The sequence below is a fragment of the Eptesicus fuscus genome, chromosome 14 (genome assembly GCF_027574615.1).
Source record: "Eptesicus fuscus isolate TK198812 chromosome 14, DD_ASM_mEF_20220401, whole genome shotgun sequence".
NCBI classification, from domain to species: Eukaryota; Metazoa; Chordata; class Mammalia; order Chiroptera; family Vespertilionidae; genus Eptesicus; species Eptesicus fuscus.
Genome location: NC_072486.1, coordinates 80,436,241 through 80,459,408, shown reverse-complemented (window position 1 = coordinate 80,459,408; position 23,168 = coordinate 80,436,241). Strand labels below are relative to the sequence as shown.

At 52.2% G+C, this 23,168-nt stretch overlaps 1 protein-coding gene across 1 annotated transcript in view; it reads right to left on the bottom strand.

Moving 5' to 3' along the window:
• Positions 1–2,400: 2,400 nt before the first annotated feature.
• The window catches only part of LOC114228041 (uncharacterized), a 118,052-nt gene continuing 97,284 nt past the window's right edge, over positions 2,401–23,168 (bottom strand). The window contains exon 5 of the mRNA XM_054726066.1: positions 2,401–2,594. Within this exon, the coding sequence (XP_054582041.1) occupies positions 2,401–2,594 (194 nt within the window). The remainder of the gene's footprint in view (positions 2,595–23,168) is intronic.

The following is a 23,168-nucleotide window of genomic DNA, read 5'->3' as shown; positions in this document are numbered from 1 at the left end:
GCTGGCGTCGGGCCTAGCTTGAGAGGAAAGAACTGAGAGAAAAGAAAAATGAAGGCAGGAGACGAAAACGAAGGTGAAGCCAGAAACAAACTTAGCAGATGGGCCTCCCTGTCCCGAGAGCCTGCAGCCAACCTCCGCAGAGCCCTCACAGGTGGCAAGAGGCAGCCCACTGGGCCCGTCGGAGCTGCGACCTCCAGTGAGGCGGGAACGGACGGCCCTGTGTACCTGCTGTCATCAGAGGCGGGAAGGCCCAGGCAGCTGACGGACGCAGGAGGAGAGGGACCGGGCGACACTCAGCGGGTGGGCACTCGGAGCACATCAAAGGCACCTGCCGGCACAAGACGCCCTGCAATCCTGCCCTCAGGCCTGAGGTGCAGAGGCGGCAGAGCGGAGCAGCGGATGTTTAACATCTTACTCAGCGAGCTTCCCAGACCAGCAGCCCAGCGGCCGCAGCCTGCCTACGTGGACAGGAAGTGTCTGTCCCCGGGCTCAGTGTCGCCGAGGTAAAATGCTGTGAGCTGTAAGCCAGACCCGAGTGTAAGCCTAGGAGTGAGGGTGGCTCACGGAGGTAAGTCTCTGAATCGACAGGGTGCAGTAGCCACACGGACCTCAAACCCCTGTGCAACGACTCCGTTGGACGAACACAAAGCGCTGAGTGTGGTGCTGGCACACAGTAGGTGCTCAGTAAACACTGTCTCCCCACTGAGCTCCTCCTGCAGCGATACACACTCGGAACGCGGGCGCTGGGTTACTCGTTCTTGTTTATAACGAAGACGTGGCTGGGCACACAAGGTCAGGAGACCGCTGAGCCTCCTGAAAGCGTTTGCACAGGCCACGGCGATCAGACCCGTCGGACAGGCCCGAGCATCTGAGTCTCTTGTCCTTCAGCAGGGAGACCTGGGGAACGGATTCAGCATGTTAACGAGAGAAATAGTTATTGTGAAGAGGGAATAGTGGAGTGTGCGGTTTCTCCAAACTATACCCCTTTACTCCCTTAGGGCAGAAGTTCTCCATGGGGGTGAGGGTGAGCCCCAGGGGCAGTGAGCAAAGTCTGTAAACCTCTTCGGTTGTCACACCCTGGGAAGAGGAGGGGGTGCCAGTGGTGTCTATTGGGTAGAAGTCAGGGCTGCTGCTGACCTCCCCCGCCCCCCCCCCTTCTCTGCCAGGACCCGGGCGTGCTCTGTCTCCGACCCAGGGGACAGCGTGGTCAGACCCCATGGCTCCTTGTCCTCCGCCTTCTCTTCTTTGGCGGCTGGAACACATGTTCATCCCTCAGGAAGGCTCCCTCCCCCTTTTTCCATCTTGCAAAACAGAACCCCTGTACCCATTCAATACCCTAACTCTCCCTTCCTTCTCCCCCCAGTCCCTGGCAACGAACATTCCAGTTTCTGTCCCTGTGAAGCTGACCACCTCATTAATTACAGAATTTATCCTTCGGGCCTGGCTGATTTCACGTAGCAGCATGTCCTCCGGGGTCCTCATCCATGTTGGAGCATGTGTCAGAATGTCCTTCCTTTTGAATGCTGAGTGCTACCCCACGGCATGTGTCTGTGCTCCATTCTGCTTCTATCCATTCATCTCTCGATGCGCAATCCTCAGTGGCGCTTCCACGCTGAGCTGTTGTGAACAACGCCGCTGTGAACACGGTGCACGCACATCTCCTCAGGACCCTGCTTTCCACTTCTGTGTGTATCTGCCCGGAAGTGGAACTGCTGGACCATTTGATAATTTTATTTAATTTTTTGTTTTTTTTATTTGTTAATCCTCACCAGAGGATATTTTTCCATTGATTTTTAGAGAGAGTGGAAGGGAGGGAGGGGAGAGAGAGAGAAAGATAGAGTGAGAGAGAGAGAGAGAGGCATTGATTGGTTGCCTCCCACACACACCCTGACTGGGAGCTGGGGATCAAACCCACCACTGAGGAATGTGCCCTTGACCGGAAATCGAACCCTTGACCCTTCGATCCAAGGGCTGATGCACCAACCACTGATAAAACCTTGCACAGGGCTGTTAATTTTATTTATTTTATCATCATTATTTTTAAATATATATTTCAAAATTATATTTCAGAGAGGGAGAGAGAGAAACATCAATGATGACAGAATCATTGATCTGCCTCTTGCACGCCCCACACTGGGGATTGAGCCCACAACCTGGGCATGTGCCCTGACCCGGAATCAAACCATGACCTCCTGGTTCCTAGGTCCATGCTCAACCACTGAGCCACACCAGTCAGGCAGGAAATAAACATTATGAAAAATAAAACTACAGATGTACTATAGTTTATTTAACCACTCCTTTATTGTTAGACATTTGTGTTCCAGTTTGGAGCAAGAGATATCTGTGATCACACGGAACTTTCCAAATTCATACTTATTTCCTTAAAATGCTGGACAGCGGTCAGCGCTTGGTCTTGGCGTCTTGTCCAATCTTCCAGATGACCAGGTGTCTGCAGGCACTGGCGTCCTCGCTGGCGCTGTGCACATCCACCCCGCCCTGGATGCTGCACCTGAGGTGGTCAGCCATGAGGTTGTAGGGGAGGCCCAGGCGGGGCGGCAAGAGCACAGGTTTGTCCACCACGGGGCTGTGATGACCTTCAAGGCCAGCAGGGCGCTCTCCAGCAAGAGAAATAAAAGCCTCAAGACAAAGACCCAGCGCACTCCCTCCCAGGAGCACACCCGAGCCTCCGACTCCCCCTTCGCTTCCCCACAGGCACGTGTCTCCTAAACTCTAAGGGACCCCGTGAGGCTTGCCACCAGGGCAGCAACAGGCAGCGGCAGCTCATCCCAGACTTCTCAGTGAGCCCAGCCCAGGCTCATGGCCAGCCCTCCCTGTTCCGTGTCCCCAGCTTTCCCAGACGTCCTCCACAGTTCACCGGACTCAGCGTGTGACATTCTTCCTGCACAAAGTCAGGAACCACACGCTCCGGGTCGGCCCGAGGCAGACCGCTCAGGGCCAGGTCCCCTTTCCCGTGACAGTTTCCACATTAGTATTCCCAGGGGTGGGGGTGGGGAAGGATGGCCGGCAAAGGGTAGCGATTTTCTCAAGGTAACGCATTAAATCCCCGCCTGGGCTCTGCGTGTCCTCAGCCTGGGCTCTGCGTGTCCTCAGCATTGGCTCTGCGTGTCCTCAGCATGGTCTCTGTGTGTCCTCAGCATGGGCTCTGTGTGTCCTCAGCATGGGCTCTGTGTGTCCTCAGCCTGGGCTCTGCATGTCCTCAGCCTGGGCTCTGTGTGTCCTCAGCATGGGCTCTGTGTGTCCTCAGCCTGGGCTCTGCATGTCCTCAGCGTGGGCTCTGTGTGTCCTCAGCATGGGCTCTGTGTGTCCTCAGCCTGGGCTCTGCATGTCCTCAGCATGGGCTCTGTGTGTCCTCAGCGTGGGCTCTGCATGTCCTCAGCCTGGGCTCTGCGTGTCCTCAGCATGGGCTCTGTGTGTCCTCAGCCTGGGCTCTGCATGTCCTCAGCGTGGGCTCTGTGTGTCCTCAGCCTGGGCTCTGTGTGTCCTCAGCCTGGGCTCTGCATGTCCTCAGCGTGAGCTCTGTGTGTCCTCCACGTGGGCTCTGTGTGTCCTCAGCATGGGCTCTGTGTGTCCTCAGCATGGGCCCTGTGTGTCCTCTGCATGGGCTCTGTGTGTCCTCAGCATGGGCTCTGTGTGTCCTCCGCATGGGCTCTGTGTGTCCTCAGCATGGGCTCTGTGTGTCCTCAGCATGGGCTCTGTGTGTCCTCAGCATGGGCTCTGTGTGTCCTCAGCCTGGGCTCTGCGTGTCCTCAGCATGGGCTCTGTGTGTCCTCAGCCTGGGCTCTGCATGTCCTCAGCGTGGGCTCTGTGTGTCCTCAGCATGGGCTCTGTGTGTCCTCAGCCTGGGCTCTGCGTGTCCTCAGCATGGGCTCTGTGTGTCCTCAGCCTGGGCTCTGCATGTCCTCAGCGTGGGCTCTGTGTGTCCTCAGCATGGGCTCTGTGTGTCTTCCGCATGGGCTCTGTGTGTCCTCCACGTGGGCTCTGTGTGTCCTCCACGTGGGCTCTGTGTGTCCTCCACATGGGCTGTGTGTCCTCAGCGTGGGCTCTGCGTGTCCTCCACATGGGCTCTGCGTGTCCTCAGCCTGGGCTCTGCGTGTCCTCAGCATTGGCTCTGCGTGTCCTCAGCATGGTCTCTGTGTGTCCTCAGCATGGGCTCTGTGTGTCCTCAATGTGGGGCTCTGTGATGGCAGGATGCAGAGTTGTGTAGGACATGGTAAATGGCCTCCAAAGCTCAGTGCAGATGCAAGAAGGAAGCAGGGAACCCGGAGTCCAATCACACGGCACACTCTGCACATGGTTGACACTCAGAAAAAGAAGCTCTGACTCCCAAGAGAAGAGGTTGGAGTTGGCTTCAAAAGCTGTGCCGGCTCCCAGCAAAGGCAGGGGAGGTGGGTGAGGGCTCCCAGCAAAGGCAGGGGAGGTGGGTGGGTGTGAAGCATCAGTAAGAAGCGAGGAGACTAGACTGGCCTGCTGAGCAGAGGGAGTGGGAACAACGCCCCCAGGTGGTTGTCCCTTCGCAGCAGTACGGGTGCCTCCCTCCATGGCACCCACCCCATCCGTCCTAGGTCCTGTGATGTTGACAAGCTCCTTGCCTTTGGCAGCAGGGCTGCCTCATTGAAGCGGAAAGGAGGGGGTGTCCACCCCTCTGATGGGGTTCCCTCCTAGGGGAAGGGTTCTCCCTTGCACTTGGCTCCTTCAAAGCCGTTAGTCAATCAGCGAGAAAGGGCTTGGGCCTGGCTGGTGACAAATGAGGGCGTTGATCTCCCCGAGCAGGCACTTTGGTTGGTCGTTTGCCTACCCAGCAGAGACAAATGTGGTGTCAGAGATAACGACTTGAAGATTGCTGTGGCTTTCCCCCCCAATTTATCTTTACTGTTGAAAGTATTGCAGATATTTGTTGTTGAAAGTATTACAGATATCCCATTTCTTCCTACTGACCCCTTCCAGCCCGCCCCCACCCGCCACCCCAAGCCTTCACCACATATTGTCTGTGTCCCTGGGTGATGCATACTGGTATATGCACACAAGTTCTCTGGTTAATCAGTGGCCTTTTAGGAGAGAAAACTTGGGGTGACTAGAAGTGCAAAGACTGTAGACGTTAAAGAATGCGGCTCGGCCATGAAGTATTGCTTCTCTATGAACCCGTACACTGACCGCAGGCCTGGAATGAATCAGTCCTTCCGACTTACTACACTGAGTACGGAGGTCAACCAAAAATCTGTCCTCGGAGTATCATGGTACAGCATTCCCTCCCGCTCCAGGACTCTCCGCGGCTCCCTGTTCCTTCTGGGATACAGGCAGAACATTCCAGATGAGACTCAAGGCTTCTGTCACCACCAACTTCACACCCTGCACTTGCTGTGAGACGCCCAGGCCTTGCTCGGGCCCAGCGGGCCGTGTCGCCGGGTGTGCTGGCCACGGGCATGCTTGGACTGGTCCGTGTATGGAACACTGATGCAGTGAGCGAGAGCAGGAGGAGGTGGCAGCGGCAGTAGCGGCAGCAGCAATGGGGACACAATATTCTTCGTCCTTGTGGAGGCAAGAAATCTTGGAAGTGCGGAAAAGCACAAAGCAATGCTTGTGAATTCCACAGTCCCGTCTGTTCCCAATCACCTGGCCCAGCCTCACGCCACCCAGCTGCAACCCAAAGGATGTCCTTTGCCAGTGAGCTCCCCCAAAAAAACAGGGTTCCACTCTGTTCTGCTGGATTGTGTTCCTCCCAAAAAAGATGTTGGACCTCCCCAGCCCCTTGGAAATGTGGCCTTACTTGGAAGTGGGGTCTTTATAAGAGGTGGTCAAGTTAAAGTGAGGTCATGATGGGGGCCCGGATTGTCCTTACAAAAAGGGGAAATTTGGACACATAACTAGACGTGCACACAGGGAAAGGGTCTCATGAAGGTGACAGCAGGGATGGGGGTGCATGTACATGCCAAGGACCCATAGAGACGGCCAGCATCCACCAGAAGCCCTTGGAGGTGAGGAGAATGGAGTGTCCCTCAGAGCCGCAGCAGGAACCAACCCTGCTGACACCTCGACCTTGGATTCCAGCCTCGGATCCGAGAGACAATGTGTTTCTGTGGTTTTAGCCACCAGTGTGGTCCTTGTTGCAGCAGCCCAGCAAACATCAGCTCCTTCCCTGCTGCGGTCCCAGCCCAGAGGGACTTGCTGCCTGTGAGTCCTCTCTGCCTCTCAGATGATGCATTCTGGGGGGAGCCCCACAGAGAGGCCCTATGAGCGAGCCCGGAAGCAGACCTTCAGCCCCAGTGATGAGGCCGCAGCCCTCCCTGGCCAGCAGCTTGGCTGCAGCCTTGTCCACGCCCGGGGCCAGAACCACCAGCCAAGTCTCGCCTGCCTGTGGTGTCACGCGCTGAGATTTGGAGGCATTTCTTATGCAGCAGTCACACTGCAGGTGGCTTTGAGGATTTCAGAGACTGAGCTGTTTCCACACGTGTCCCTCATCAGCAGCTCACATGGAGGGCAGCACAGGATGAAGCCATTTTCACGGGGAACAGAGCTGTTAGTGATGTAAAAAATTATCGTTTGCACAGTAGAGGAAGAAGAGTTGGTCCTTAACACCAGTGATCACATGGCACGTGCAGCTCCTCCGAAGCGCCCTCTTCAGGATGTGTCTCTGGTCCTTTTATATCTTCCTTTCCCTTATTTTCTTTTTAAAAACCTTTATTGCTGAGAGTATTACAGATGTCCCCTCCTTTCCTCCCCCCATTACCCTCTCCACCCAGATCTCGCACCACCCCAGGCCTTCCCCACCCTAGTGTCTGTGTCCATGAGTTATGAATAGCCTTCCTATATGATAAAAGGCTAATATGGAAATCGACAGAACAGCAGAACAACTGGTTGCTATGACGTGCACTGACCACCAGGGGGCAGACACTCAATGCAGGAGCTGCCTCCTGGTGATCAGTGTGCTCCCACAGGGAGAGCACTGCTCCACCAGAAGCCGGGCAAGCACAGCAGCGGTGGCAGGAGCCTCTCCCGCCTCCACGGCAGCGCCAAGGATGTCCAACTGGCTGCTTAGTCCCACTCCCTACCGGCCTATTGTCTGTGTCTGTGGGGAGCAGGCCTAAGCCATCAGTCGTATATCCCCCAAGGGCTCTCAGACTGCAAAAGAGCACAGGCCTGGACCCCATCCCAAGTGCACAAATCTCATGCACCTGGCCTCTAGTATGCATATAATTCCTTTGGTTAATCTCTTCCCACTCCCTTTCACCTACCCACCCACTTTCCCTCTGAGATTCGTCAGTCTGTTCCATGTTTCCATGCCTCTGGTTTTATTTATTCATCAGTTTATTTTGTTCATTAGATTCCTTGTTTGTTTATTTTGATTTTTAGATTCAGTTGTTGATAGATATATATTTATTGCCATTTTCTTCTTCTACTTCTGCTTCTGCTCCTTCTTCCTCTTCTTTTAATCTTTTTTGTTGAAAGTATTACATATGTCCCCTTTTCCCCCCATTGGCCTCTTCCAGTCCACCCCCACCCCCTACCCCAGGCCTTCACCACCCTATTTCTTCTGTTCCTTCATTTGTAATATGTTTCCTTGTCTTTGCATTTTGGCTGCTTCTCTGTTTGTTTCTATGTATTAGGTAGAGCTGCTATGTCTCCTGGAATTGTAGAATGGCCTGTGTAGTAGGTGTCCTGTAGGGCCTAGTGGCTCAGCCTCCCCATTCACCTGAGCTGGGCACTCTAGGTGTGCCCCTATGTGAGCTGTGTGCACAGTCTTGTAGTTGAGCCTTGATTTATGTTGGCATCACTGGGAGGGATTGACCCCTAGGTCCATTGGCTGTGAGGACCAGCAACGGCTACAGTGGAAGAGCTCCTGTGCAGGAAATGCCCTTATATGGAGCAGGGCTTGCTTCAGTGGGGCTTTGGTGCTTATTAAGTCTGCCCCTTGATGTGTCACTCATGGATGTGGTAGGGTTGTAATCTGGCGTGGTCTGAAGCTGACCACTGAGTGCACTGGCTCTGGGGCCTCCTGGGAGGTGCAAAGTCAGCTACTGCCTGGGGCCACCTGGCATGAGCTACAGAGTAATCTGCAGATGGCTGCTACTTGTGTTGGGCTTGGAGGTGCCCAGGAGATGCCAAACTGTGAACCAAGACTGGCTGCTGCTAGTGCCAGGCCTGGGGCCACTTTTTGAGAGGTCTGGGGCACACTGAGTCCAGCTACTGCTTGTTTGAGAGATTTTAGAAAAGTCTGAAGCCTGACCCAGGACAGGCTATACATATGGAAGACCACTGCAAACAGTGGGGCTTCAAATTGGGTGGGGCAGGGTCTCAGGGAGTCATTAGAGCCAGGTGAACAGTGTGAGCCAGGCTGATGGAAACTCAGATAGAGTGCCTGCCAGTCAGCTCTGTGGCAGGGGAGGACTCAGCAGAGGAACGATGATCTCTGCCAGCACTTCTGTCTGGGAGAAAGCTGTCCCTCCAGTTCTTGCCCTGATTCCAAACAAGTTAGTTCCTCCCCATATGTCCCTGGATCCTTTTAAGCTTCTGCCCCAGCGCTGGAGCTCAGAGGGAGGGAGTCCAAGTAAGTCTGAGTGGCAGCCCTTTAAGAGGAACTGCCTGGGACTCCAGCAACCTTCGCAACACAACTCAGCCACAATTTCTGCTGGTAGTTACAGCCTGAACTTATGGGGACTTCTCTTCCTGGCATTGGAACCCTGAGCTGAGGGGTCTGGTCTGGGGCTCGGATTCCTTGCTCCTCACGTAGACTTCTGCAGCCAAGATATCCCTCCTGATTTAAAAAACACTACTTATGGATATCAGACCAGCCCATTCTGCACCTCCACCCCTCCTACCAGTTTCAGTGTGGCTTTTTCTTTAATTCTCTAGTTGTAGGACTTTCCTTCAGCCAGATTTCAGGTGGTTCTGTGATTTAGTTGTAATTTGGATGTGTCTATCTTATTTCATGTTCTGATAACTTCTTACATTTCTTCAATGCTCCTTATTACATTCCACTGGAGTTGTCATCACTTCTGAGATGGTTTTGTCTTTTTCTTTCATTTCTTTCCTGAGTTCAGTCAACTCTCCTTTTTTTTCTGTTTGTCTGTGCTTTTTTTTTTTAATGCTTGATTTTTGAATCAGAGTTGTTCTTCAAATTATAAATTTCTGTTTAAGATATTTAACTCACCTGGACCACATCTTACAGTTTTGGCTTTTTTTATGTTTGTATTTTGGTGTGTTTGTTTTTCCTTCATGGTTATCTTTATGAAAGAACTTTCAACAAATGAAATTTGTTCATTATCATTTTTTCTATTTTTGTAGTAACTTCACATGGATATATTCGGTTTCACTCAATTCATTTTGTGCCTTTGTGGTGTTTTCAAATTTTTTCCATTATCTGCATCCTCTCCTCAGTTTCTTGGTGAGTGAGTTTCTTCCTGTGTGGAGTGATGGTGTAGTCTGATTTTTATATTGGTTTTTATATCACTTTCTGTCTTCCAGGACCTTCATTTTTACTTTTGCTTCTTTACTTTTTACCACCCAGTCACCGAAGATGCCTACCCCTTCTTTTTAGTTCTTTTTTTCTCTCTGGAAGCTCTATGCTTTATGAAGACTGCTACCTCAAATTATATATATTTTACTTATTTATTTTTCAAATTACATATATTTTAAATCTCTTCCCTGTGCTCAGTGCAGTGGCCTACTAATACAATTTTTCTAGTATTTTCCCAGTTGGGAGAACTTCATTCTGGTGGTGGTCTTAGAATAACTCCAGACTTGCTGCTCACTTGCCTCTCTTCTGCACATTTTTCTTAATTAGACACCTTTGCCTGCAACACGGGTTTGCAAAAGAGTCTGAGAGATCGCTTACTGAGCTTTGATTATTTTTTAACTTACAAGCAACATGGAATTTGTGCATCTGCTAAATTCTCCTTGTGTGGCTGTCCTGGGTTTTCTATAGTTTTACAGGCTCATCTTGTGCACTGTCTTTTGTATTATGGTGAAGTGCAGATTGAAGTAGCAGCTATTATCCCCAAATACCTGTAAGAAAAACAATAAGTATTTTTTGAGAGATATATATTATCTTGACTTAGCACTGAATTTGCAAGTTAATTAAAGCAATGAATTTAAAAGGACAATAAATACCTACATTCCAAAACTAGCCTGACCAAACACTGTATAAGGATTTGCATGAGAGAATGATTTCTATGAGACAATATTCATATAAGGCCGGCTCTGCAGTCGGACAGAGCGAGTTTGGATAGCAACCCTGCACCTCACCAGCCCATGGGCTCATTTCACAGACCAGGAAGTGGAGGTCTAGAGAGTGACTCATATCCCCTCCCTCACGGAAGACTGGCAACCACATGAAATAATACATGAAAAGGCTATAGTCAGAGTCTATGGGGCACAGCAGATGTTCGCCAAGTGTTAGCCATTATTATTAATCAAATAATGGGAGAGATTGGAAAGGTCTCATAGATGGTAAGTGATTAATGCGTACATTAACATTGCAGTGGTAACGATGCAGAGAGAATCCCGGGGGATTATACCGTGAGCAAAGAAGCAGGAATGATCCTTGAGCATGATCGATCGCAAGCACTGGTGACAGGCAGCGTTCTGCCCGTCTGAGCGTATGTGGTAAACTGCAGCAGATGAGACCAGATGGCCTGTAATCCTCATTGTGGAGGCAACGGAATGAGTGTGAGGATTTGGGGTGCACCTCACTCGATGTCTCTGGAGAAACGGGTCCGGATAACATGAATAACAAGCTTTGACAAAAGCTATGTACATTTGGAAAGGTTAGATTAAATAAAGCTAAGTTCATTTCTTTTTTTCTTTTTTTAAATATATTTTTATTGATTTCAGAGAGGAAGGGAGAGGGATAGAGAGACAGAAATGAAAGGGGGCAGAAATAGAATTTGGGGAACCAGCTAGTATTGTAAGAAATATGAATCATGCTCTGTGAACCATGACTGTTTTATTCTGATTAAAGAAGGCACATTCCACCCTGGCTGGAGCTGACCTGGAGACGCAGCCCTTCCTCCCCATTTGGAGCTGCCTATCATCATGGAAAGATTAACAAATATTTGTTACAGAAACCAGAATCGCCAGCCCTTTGAAGATCCCAGCCCTTTTTGCACGCCTGCAGGCTTTTGCAGACCTCCAGCCTGCTCACCTGTTAATTTTGGCACTCCCTTTGGCTATTTCCCCTGAAACCCCAGCCCTTGCATATCACTAAGCCCTTTGAAGACCCCTAGTCCTTTGCATATCTGTAAACTGCCCTTTTGCTATATAAGCAGCTGGTTTATGGGGGGCTGCAGAGCTAACCTACTGCTCTCCCATATTGCCAGCAATCCTATATAATAAAGAGGTAATATACAAATTGACCATCATGCCCTCCCACAAGATGACCACCCCCATGTGGTCACAAGATGGCCGGCAGGGGAGAGCAGTTGGAGGGACCAGGCCTGCAGGGGAGAGCAGTTGGGGGTGATCAGGCCAGCAGGGGAGGGCAGTTGGAGGCAATCGGGCTGACAGGGGAGCAGTTAGGCATTGATCAGGCTGGCAGGGGAGTAATTAGGGGGTGATCAGGCTGGTAGGCAGAAGCGGTTAGGGGCAATTAGGAAGGCATGCAGGCGAGCGGTTGGGAGCCAGCAGTCCTGGATTGTGAGAGGGATGTGTGACTGGTGGATCTGGCCTAAATGGGTTGGACATCCCCTGAGGGGTCCCAGATTGGAGAGGGTGCAGGCTGGGCTGAGGGACACCCCCCCCAGTGCACGAATTTCGTGCACCGGGCCTCTAGTATTGAAATAAATGTTCGTATATGATTCAACCCTATCTCTGCTTAAATTGGCTTGAGTAGTGACAGGCAGCACAGATCCATTACTTGTCCGGTTACATAAACATCAATGATGAGAAAGAATTCTTGATCGGCTGCCTCCTGCACACCCCCTACTGGGGATCGAGCCCACAACCCATCCATGTGCCCTGATTGGGAATTGAACTGACCTCCTGGTTCATAGATTGATACTCAACCACTGAGCCACACCAGCTGGGCTTATCTCATTTCTTTATGTCAGAAACCCACCCTGAGTTTAACGGACTGGTTTGTGGTATGCATCTTTGAAGGGAGTGAGGTATTCAGGACTATTTCTCAGACTTGAGATCTGTTCACAATCTTTCACTAGGCAAGAGGGTTGTCCCAGGGCGGCAGTGAGGAGAATGAGACGATGCGTCCTCCATGCCTGGGGAGGGAGCAAGTTTCCCTTTGCCACCTGTGGCCCCTATGACTGTGGACTCAACGGCACCCAGTTCCTGACAGGCAGCTCCAGCCATGGGGCATCCAAGCACCCTGCTCATAGGTATGCAACGTGGCCAGGAAGAGGGGATGGGAGGAAGGGCCTAAGGTGCATTCCTGGGTGGGTCTCAAGGTGAGAGAGTGGGTCCAACAGCCCCGAATTGTCTTAGTGGGAGAAGAGGCCAGGGCTCTGACCCCGCCCTGCACCCATATCCCTGCCCTGACCCCACCCTATAACCACATCCTGGCCCTGACCCCGCCTTGCACCCACAGCCTGGCCCTGACCCCGCCCTGCACCCACAGCCTGGCCCTGTCCCCCACCCTGTACCCACAGCCTGGCCCTGACCCCTGCCCTGCACCCACAGCCAGGCGCTGTCCCCTGCCCTGCACCCACAGCCTGGCCCTGTCTCCTGCCCTTTACCCACAGCCTGGCCCTGTCTCCTGCCCTGTACCCACAGCCTGGCCCTGACCCCGCCCTGCACCCACAGACAGGCTCTGTCCCCACCTTATACCCACAGCCCACTCTGACCCCCTCCCTGGCCTCAGGCAGGGCACATACCCTGCTATAAACCATCAGGTTCCTCCCCTGTAAACTAGGGATGATATAACAGGTCTTCAACCCAAACCCACAATTCCAAAACCCAAAAACTGAGAAATTTATTTGGTGGGGGTTTTACCCAGAACTTTGGACAGCACTCCTGTGTGAATGAAAATGAACCACTTTACATTCTACACTAGAGGCCCAGTGCATGAAAATTCATGCACTGGAGTGGGGGGTCCCTCAGCCTGGTCTGCCCCCTCTCACAGTCCGGGAGCCCTCAGGGATGGGAGGCGACCTGGTGATCAGAGGAAGGCGACACCCCATCACACCTCTGCTGCTGCCACTGCCGGCAGCGCAAGCCTCAGACAGCCCTGGTTACCTGAGCCTCGGGGGGCCCTGGGTGGCTGGGAAGCTGACATCTGAGGCTTGCCTGCACCTCGGGCGTCAGCTGGGCAGCCACCATCCGAGGCTTGCCTGTGCCTCAGGCCAGCCCTGGGTGGCTGGGGGCTGAAGGGACTGGGGGACTCCGGAAGCAGGGGCACGGAGCGGCAGGGCCCGCTTGGGGGCGGGATCACCTTGACTTGCACATGCCACCCCAGCAAGGCTGAGGAGACTGGGTGCCGCCATCTTGTGGCTGTGGGCGCCGCCATCTTTGAGGGCGGGACAGTCAATTAGCATATTCCCTCTTTATTATATAGGAGGATTGTCCCACTTATGGAAAATATCACATGCTGTGTGGGAGATCAGTAACGTTTCATCACAGGGTGCTGCTGAAGGCTACAGTATGTGTGCCTTCAGCACCACAAACAGCTCATCAGGAAAAGATATTGTATTCCAGATCGCCTGTGGCCCGAGGGCTTGGAGTCGAGGACTGCGAGTCCCTGTCCACTTGTGCTGGGCTCCGTGAGTTTCAGTATCAGTGATGATTCAAGATGCACACTGGCACCATCGCGAGCATCTCTGCAGCTCTCACGGGGAGCAGGCACTGCCGTGAGCTGTGTACGTGTACCATTCATTTATGGCTGCTGACATCTGCTTCTTAAATCATCACCAACATGGAAACTTTCCAGCCACGTCCCTGTGACTTCCAACACAGTGGACAGGAAAAAGCCCGAGAGTTAGAAGCTGTGTGTGTTATTGTGGTGAAAACACATACCAAACTACAGAAATGATCCCTGAAAATATATCACGTGATCTCACCCATATGTGGACTCTAATGAACACAATAAACTAATGAACAAGTAGATCCAGAGGCAGGGAAGCGTGGAACAGACGGGATCTCAGAGGGGAGGGGAGGGGGATGGGAAGAGATTAACCAAAGAATGTACATGCGTACGTGCATTACCTATAGACACAATAGTGCGGTGAGGGCCTGACGAGGGGGAGGGGGAGGGATTCAATGAGGAGAAACAGGGAGACATCTGTAAACTTTCAACAATAAATATTAAAATTGTTTAAAATAAATCCATAAGAAAACATTAAATTTACCATCTTAACCACGTTTCCCTAGTAGTGCATGGTTGAGTGTTGAATATATTCGCTGCATATGCCACGGGTCTCGGGACCTCCTCCCTGCAGTGCTGAGCCTTCATGCAGCTCTCTGCCGCCCAGACCCTTGCTTGCCGCCTGCGCTCTGTCTCTGTGCTGTTGACTCCCTCACACACTGGGACACACGGTGTTTGTGCTGCTGTGTCTGGCACATTCACTCAGCATGATGTCCTTGAGGTTAATCCATGTCGTAGCGTGTGTCGGGGTGCCCTGCTTTTTGAGGCCGCATCACATTTCTTTAGTGTATTTGCCACATTCGCTCTACCCGTGCATCTGCCAGTGGGCATTGGGGCTGCTTCCACCTCTAGGTTATTGTGAACGATGTTGCCATAAAGATGGCACATGGATTACCTCATTGAAGTCCTGATGTCAATCCTTCTGGATAAAACCCAGAAGTGAGATTTCTGGGTCATGGCATTGAGGACCCTCCACACTGTTCTCCACAGCAGCTGCCCTGCGGGCGTTCCCAGGAGCAGGGCGCAAGGGTCTCTGCATCTCCACATCCTGGCGGACACGGACATGGTCTGTTCTTTTGAAAGCGGCCATGCTGACGGGTGGGAGGTGGCATCCCATGGTTTCAATGTGCATTTTCCAAATTTCATGTGCTTATTGGCCATTTTGTCTCTTCTTTGGAGAACTGTCTATTCTAGTCCTTTACCCATGTTCCAGTGCAGCTGTTCGGTTTGGGGTTGAGTTGTAGAAGTTTCTTCTACGTTCTGGGCATCAACCCTGAACCACTATATGCCTTGTGGTTATCCTCTCCCACCCCAGAGCTGACCCTCACTCTGCTGCGTGTCCTGTGACACACAAGTTTGCAGTTTGATGTGGACCCATTGCCTGTGTTGATGATTTTGCTGCCTGTGGTGGGTTAGAAATCAACTCAGGAAGCCAGTGCCAAGTGAGGAATCAGGATGGAAAGCCTTCAACCCCACGCTGAGAGCAAGTCCGAGATCCCCCTTCTCTCCGGAAGGAGCAGCTCAGGGCAGCACGTGGGCTGCAGGAGGCTGCTCCACAGGCCACCGCGCGGGGCTGGCCGAGCCCACTTCCATCCACAGAAACTCCCAGGCACTGAATGGAAAGAGTGAGGAGGGGAAGGAAGCCAGACGGCCACGCCAAGGGAGCCTGTAATTCAGAAAGCAAACGCGTGCTGCCTTTTTTATTGTAAATGATGCCTCTAGGCCCTGTGGGAGCCCAGGACTTGTGATAACAGGCTCACGGAGGAGGCTGGACAGGGAACACACGGGATCAAGACATAGGGACAGGCCACATGGTGTCACCCAGCTCTGAAGGCCCCACGTTGACACGGAGCACCAGGAATTCCCCGAGTTGCTCCTTACAGATATTCCATCTGCAGTTACTGATCTGGAAGGCGCAATGGAAGGACATAAATCCACACACATGGCTCGTGGGTTGAATATCCACCAATTGAGATGATCCGCCCAGATACTGGGATCATGGATAAAGGGGTGATGCAGTCTGAGGGGAGGAATGGACAGCGAAAGAAAGCACCTGCTCAGCTGTGTTTTGTTTGGGCTTGAAGCCTAGATCTCGTCACCATCTTTCAGTGGCATTGAGACTCATGGAAGGGCCTGGTGTGACATTTGGATCCTCTACTGGTTGTCAAAGCGAGAACAAGTGTTTTTCTGGGATATTTGGGGGCACACACATGCTGAGCTGCTCCCACAGGACAGGGAGAAGAGGACACGGTGGCAGTACCAGAGAAACAGCGATGACCAGGTCACGTGATGGTGAAAATGGACGCAGCTGTAAGGGACACTTACTTCATCCTAGTAATGCCAGGAAACAGTTGGGATATCATCTTGTTTTACTGATGCTGACGGCTTTGAGCAGTGAGCCATCACCCACCATGAGGGCTGGCGAAGCTGGGCTGGGGGTCCTGGCTTCCAGCCCGCGGAAAGTAGTCAGCGGTGAACGTGCAACTCATGCGACTTCGTTCCTGCTCAGACATTTACCACTGAGCACTGGCTGGAAGCCCCGGAAATGCAATAAATATAAATAATAAATAAATAATAAATAAATAAATAAATAAATAAGTGTGCGAGTTCAGTTAGGTGAAAAGTCAGCCTCACCTATGGGGCGTGGGGTTCCGCTTTGCGGGGCGCAGTGGACAGCACCCTCGGGAGAAATCGCAGGGCTAGAAGCTGGATCGCTTCCCGCCCCGTCGTACCCTCCGCCCTCCCGGCTTCACTAAAAGGACTTCATGCTGCAGACCTCACCTTTGGCGCCATGGGAACATGCGGAGCACGCACGGGAAAATCAGACACTGCTCTCCGCTTCGTAAATCAAAACACCAGGGACTGAGCACAGCCCCTCTGGCCCTGCGGCTTGAGCGAAGGCTGTAGCGATGGCCGCAGTCTACATGGGACGCGTGGGGAGAAGGCCCTGACGGATCCTGGAATCCGTGTCTGGGTTGTGACCGCTCACAGCAGCCCTTTGAGAGCCTCTGCACATCCTCTGATGCCACAGTAGCACGTGGCAGGCTTTAAGCTTCTCCACGGGCTGCATCGGGCTGCCTCCGTGTAGCTCATGATGCTACATCCTTGGGCTCTGAGGGCAAATGGGAGAGTTAGGGGCAGTCAAGGCTTGGTAATTGTTTTAAGGTAAACGCATACCATTCTTTCATCAGAAACTAAACTAGCAAAACTGATTTGACTTAAATTATTTCTTTTAATTTTATTAAGTTGTATTGGGATGACATTGGTTAATAAAATCATATAGGTTCCAGGTGTACAATTTTATGATACATCATCCGTATATTGCATTGTGTACCCACCACCCCAAGTCAAGACTCCTTCCGTCACCATATATCTGACCCCTTGACCCTTCACTACATCCCCACCCCGCCCCCCTTCGCTCTGGGAACCACCAAACTATTGTCTGTGTCTATTAGTTTTTGTTTGTTCATTTGTTGATTTCTTTTTTATATCCTACATATGAGTGAAATCATGTGGTTCTTGACTTTTTCCATCTGACTTATTTCACTTAGCATGATATTCTCAAGATCCATCCATGTTGTCACAAATGGCGATATTTCGTCTTTTCTGGTGGCTGAGAAGTATTCCATGTAACTATGAAGCAGCAATAATCAAAATAGCATGGTATTGGCAGAAAAACAGGCACACAGACCAATGGAACAGAATAGAGAGCCCAGAAATAAACCCACATGTGTCTGGGCAACTATTTTCTTCCAAGGAGCCGAAAACACAAATGGAGACGGGAAAGCCTGGCCACAAATGGTGCTGGGAACGTGAGGCCACACACAACAGAAGAAGCCAGACTGCTGTCGTCCCCGCACACAAAAATCACTCAAAGGATCAGACGTCCATTGTTCCTTAAGAAAATGTCCACAGTTTTAAAGGGGTGAGCCATTTTTGCCGTGTTCTCAGAAACAGAGCAGCCCCCAAAGTGGACGCTTTGTGACTGGCCTTTATTGGAATGTGTGGTTCTGACGGGCTGTTGGGCCCTGTTACTTCGAAGCCTTCCCCTAGGTCAGGGTGCCGTCCTCCACCCCACGCACCTCCCGGGCTCAGGACCGCCCAGGGTCCTGGGACAGATTCCCCCGGCTCCACTCCCCTGACGGCAAGAAAGAGCGTATGCTTGCCAGTCTCCTCCTCCCATATTCTATTTTTATTTCAACAGAAAAGGAGGGGGGATAAAAAACATTGTCTTTAAAATAACACCCTGTTACTCATTTCCACAAGCCCTCCTCGTTTTAACCAGCCCAGAGTCCCCCAGCTCCATCCAGCCCAGAGCCCCCTAACTCCATCCAGCTGAGTCCCCCAGCTGCATCCAGCCCAGAGCCCCAGCTCCATCCAAGCCAAAGTCCCCCAGCTCCATCCAGCCCAGAGCCCCCCAGCTGCATCCAGCCCAGAGCCCCCAGCTCCATCCAGCTGAGTCCCCCAGCTCCATCCAGCCCAGAGGCCCCCAGCTCCATCCAGCCCAGAGCCCCCCAGCTCCATCCAGCCCAGAGCCCCCCAGCTCCATCCAGCCCAGAGGCCCCCAGCTCCATCCAGCCCAGAGCCCCCCAGCTCCATCCAGCCCAGAGCCCCCCAGCTGCATCAGGGTGAACCACGCTGCCCTGCTCTTCTCGAGTCACCAGCCTAAAGTGTCCAAGCGTCTTGCACTGGCTCGCTCAGTGACAAGCTAAGCATCCAGGTGACCTGAACACCTGGTAGGTAATTCCACCTGCGTCAGCAAGAAAGCTTTTGGTTATAACCGGGCAAGACCTGCTCTAAGTTCCTTTAAGACCGAGCTGTAAAGCAAAGAGTCAGGTGGAATCCCCACCCCCACGTCACACCTGACACCACCTCACCCCTGACGTTTTGGAGAGGTTGTGTTTAAGTCTGAAGAGAGAGGCTGCTGCTAAAGGAGAAATACCTTTTCCTTTAATGCGCTTTGATTTTAGTTCTGCCACGTTTCAGACAACACTGCGTAGAAGTTGCCCCTGCGGGGAGAAGGTAAAGCAGAGCTTCCCTGGCTTGTCTCTTCGCGTTAGGAATAGTCTTCCTTTCTGGTTGTTCATTCCCTCGGCTATGGCCGAGGAGCACACTGAGCACTGGGAACAATCACAGTTACTCCTGGAAGCAACCAAGGCACTATTGCATCATGGCTAACCCAAGGCAATGTGTTAGCTTGAGATGCTTTCCCAAATTCACCAGTGACCAAATTCCACCTCGGCTGAGAATCTGCTTTGACACATCTCACATGTGCGACGGTAAGTGTCTCCTCGCTCCCATCCTCACCATGCACGCAATGGCCCACAGCCCCAGACTACAAGAAACCATCTCAACATCTGCACCCTCTAAGTTCCCAGTGCTTAACCCATGCGGAGTAGGTGCTCAGAAAGCAATGTGCTCCATGAACTTGTGCAAGATCCTGTCCTAGATGCAGCCACAGGGAGGAGGCTGGAGGCGAAGGTGGGGTTGTTGAAGATGAAACGCATAAAATTGGGTGATTGCTCTTAGGGAGCTTGTAGTCTGGTTGGAGAGATGAGGCAACATGCATGTGAAAACTAGTATTTTTGTGTCACATTTTCTCTAGAATCCTTCTCTAGCCCCAGAGAAGGAGAAGTGCCGGGGCTGACCGGCAGACCCTGAGCGACGGATGAATGATTACCCTGACACATGTTTCTGTGAAAGAGAGGCTAAGGGCCTGCTTGGTTTAGGAGCAAACGGCCCTGTTCGTGTGGGACCATTTATTGTTACAACAGCTTGAACTAAAATTAACCTCTAGATACAATCAGCAGGGTAAGTATCCTTGAGAAAGCACCTGCATCTATAGTGTCTTTCAAACAAGGACGATTTGAAGTCTAAGCATAAAGATTCTAGTAAAACACCCGGCGGGGGCGGGGGGAGGGGGCGGTGTCAGACTTGCTTGGAAAAGTCAAGGCAGGGGCTGCCGCCTTGGCAAGGTCCCCCAGAGGCCCCCGACCTTTCAGAGAATCCTCCTTGCAGACCTTCCAACCAAGTCCCGAGCTTCCACATGACGAAGACCGAGCATATTTAAGAACTGGAAAGAACACCCCGAGCCTGGGACAGCGTTGCAGGATCTGAGCATGGGAGACAGGCTGGTGTGGAGCCCCCGGGACCCGGGACGGGCTCCTCACATGTTTTGGGACCAGGTCTGTGTTCACCAGCATCGCCGTGGTTGGCGGCAGCAGGACGATGGGGGAGATCAAAGAGGGCCCGGGAGGCAGGGGTGAGGGCAGTCACTGCATTCCTCAGGCGAGAGGAGCGAAGGGGAGGAAGCATGGAGTGATGATCTGTGTGGAGACAGGACCTGACTGGGGTTTCAGGTAGATTGAGGGGTCAAGGGAAGGGAAAAGGGAAGAAATGTCCCGCTTGAAAACTGGCGCCCTCCCCACTTGAACGCAGACTCCTGCCTCCAGCTTCTCCTGCCCAGGAAACATGGCGCCTCACTGCAGCCATGACCTTCATGTGGACATCCATGTGGAGCTTCTTATTCACCCACGCAGGTGCCAGGGGTGGCCCGACACAGGCGTCCGAACTCAGAGCAGAGACCGTGCAAAACCAGGTGCAGACACACATGTCTGTGGAAGAGCCCGTAGCTTTTATCAAATTCTCGATGAGGCCATGATTTCCCCTCAACACACAAATAAGAATTGTGTTTCACACCACACATTCTGCCCACAGGCCTACGGTCAGAGCCCAGAGCGGCGTCTGCCCCGGGTCCACCGGTCCAGCTTCTGAGTCCGCTCCCATCAGCAGCTCCTGCCGTGGGTGAGACACTCCCCGGTGCGTGGCATCCTGATGGGTCAAAGCCGTTGCCAATGTTTCACGCATGAGGATTGGCCACTGGAAATGCTCAGCAATGATATCCAAGAATATAAAGAATATTCTATGAATATTCTTCTTCCAAGAACATAAAGGAATTTGGGACATTTACGCTCTTGGAAGTTCCAGGCATGAAGACAGAGCGTCTTCGCACACAGCGTGGGACACTCCTCACAGGACACCACGGCTGTGACAGGTCCGCCCCTCAGCTGTCCACCTTTCACACGACAGAGCCAGAACTCAAGGCCAGTGACGAACGCGACATGTAGCCCCGGTGGAAGCGTGGCTGCCCACACTCTACAGCACCTGGCACATGTGGAGACAAGGATGGCAAGAGAGAAAAGGGTTGGATATACCCTACCAGGTAACGTTTGTGGAGAATTCAGGACAATAGTTTTTCTTTGATATTTGTTAGTTGGACAGCTCAGCGGAAACAGCGTCGGCAGCGGCAGCTCTGCTCCAAGGTGTCGCTGTTGAGGGTTCAGGAGTAGACTCCGTGTGTGTCCCGAATCCCGGGAACCGAAGTGGACTGGAAAGAGTTAATCCCACACCAACATCAGCTTAGGCTAGGAAGTCTCTATTTAAGCTAGAATTTAAAGAGCTCTCTGATGGTAAAAGATACCAGTTTAATTTTTTAAATGCTTCTTAACTTTGCAATCTGGCATAATAAACTAAATGAGAAGAAAACCCCCAGAACCTCGGTTGGAATATTTAATTAAGACGAGCTGAATTATTCATGCTAAGGGAGTCAGCTCATGAACCCGATAATGTGTTAGAAGCCACTTCTTGTGAATGGAGCTATAAAATGCTGTACGCTTCTCTGCCGTAACCCCGCACGGAACACGGCCACCTCCTGCTATCATGCCACCCCCCAACCTCAGAAATTAGCCAATTAAGAACCGGCAGATATACAGGAAAGCAGAGGCCCCTTGAGGGTGCAGCATCCAATTTTTACTTAATCATCGTTAAAATGGCTTAATTTTCACTCACAAGTTACGAGCATCACGGAACAAGGCCCATTTATTCTTCACATGACGTGAGTGAGTAGTGGGCAGTGCTCTCTGAACGGGGCTTTGTGGTCCCTGGGAAAGTGTCCAGATAATCCAGTTTGCTGCAAGGGACGCCAATCTCTCTGCAGAGGGTCGGGGGGAGGCGCGGAGGAGAAGGCAAACCCTGTCCTGCCCTGGCCAGTGGAGATGTAAAACGGAGGAAAGGAGAATTGGGAGGGACCAAACGTCGATCAATCGGCTTTGATTGGAATTGAGGCATTTGAGTATCGTTGACAGCCGGGAAGTGTTTCCAGCAGAAAAGGAAGACGCTGAGTCGATCAGGGCCTGAGAGGACGTTGGTTGGATTCAAAAGCACCCACCCCAAGTCTGGAAATGGAGAATGTAACAGCGGGGCTTGAGGGGGGGGGGGGAGCGGCGGGCAGGGCTGTCCTGAGCTGGGCAAGGGGCTGCGATAATTGAGGGTGAAAGGTGAAAGGGGTGCCAGGTCCGGTTCAGCCTTCCTCAGTGAACCCTGAGAGCAGGGGTCCCATCTTGTATAACTAGACACGCTGTGTCCATGTCAGCCTCCCCCAGGCCCATCCGAGGCTCTGTGTTCCTGGTCAGTGAGGACGCAGCCATGGGCCTGAGCGTCCCCTCCTCTGCCCTCCCTCCGCCCTCCTGGGGCTGGGAAGGTGCTCTGGAGACACCTGGCAGTGGCTCCGATTCAGAAACCGCACACCTACAACTCCACAGACAGAGAGAATATGGGTTTTAATAAGAAATAGAATGGAAACCGCTACCAGACCCGTCGATGGAGCTAGAAAATGATTGTCACTGACCCACTGCCCATCCCCTGCCTGGGTAGCCGGGAGGGCGGACCAGGACAAACCGAGTCAGGACCTGCCCGAGGGCGAGGCATTCCTGAGTGTCTCATGGCGACTTCCAGGGCCAACGTTAGGTGCTGTTTTCCGGACACTAACCTCAGGCTGACGGGACACCGCAGCCCGGTAACGTTGGACATGAAGCACGAACCACACCATCAGAATCCGTTCTTCCAACGTTATTGCAAAGACAATCCCGAACGATACGGTGAGGTTATTTAAAACTGTCGCTCAACCAAGAGTTTTCTGGACACTTGTTTCCCAGGACAAGGTGGATGAAGCTACAAACTCTATGGCAGGAGTCAGAGACCAGGGAGACCCTGAGAATGATGGTGCCCCCCAGAAAACAGACACCAGCCACAGCAAACTGCTTCTGGTAAAGTCCCAACTGGTCAATATTCTCTGCATCCACAGATACCCGCACATTCAAACACCTGAGGACCCTTGCCCAGGCCTGGCAACGCAGCCAGCTTCTCTGGAGAGACACTCAGGATTGTCCATGTCATAGGCACGTGTAGTTTAGTATAATGGATGACATATTACGGGAAAAGGAACATTTCTTGAGTCTCTCCCATGTTCTTGGCACTATGAAAGGTTCTTTCTGTATAATAACTC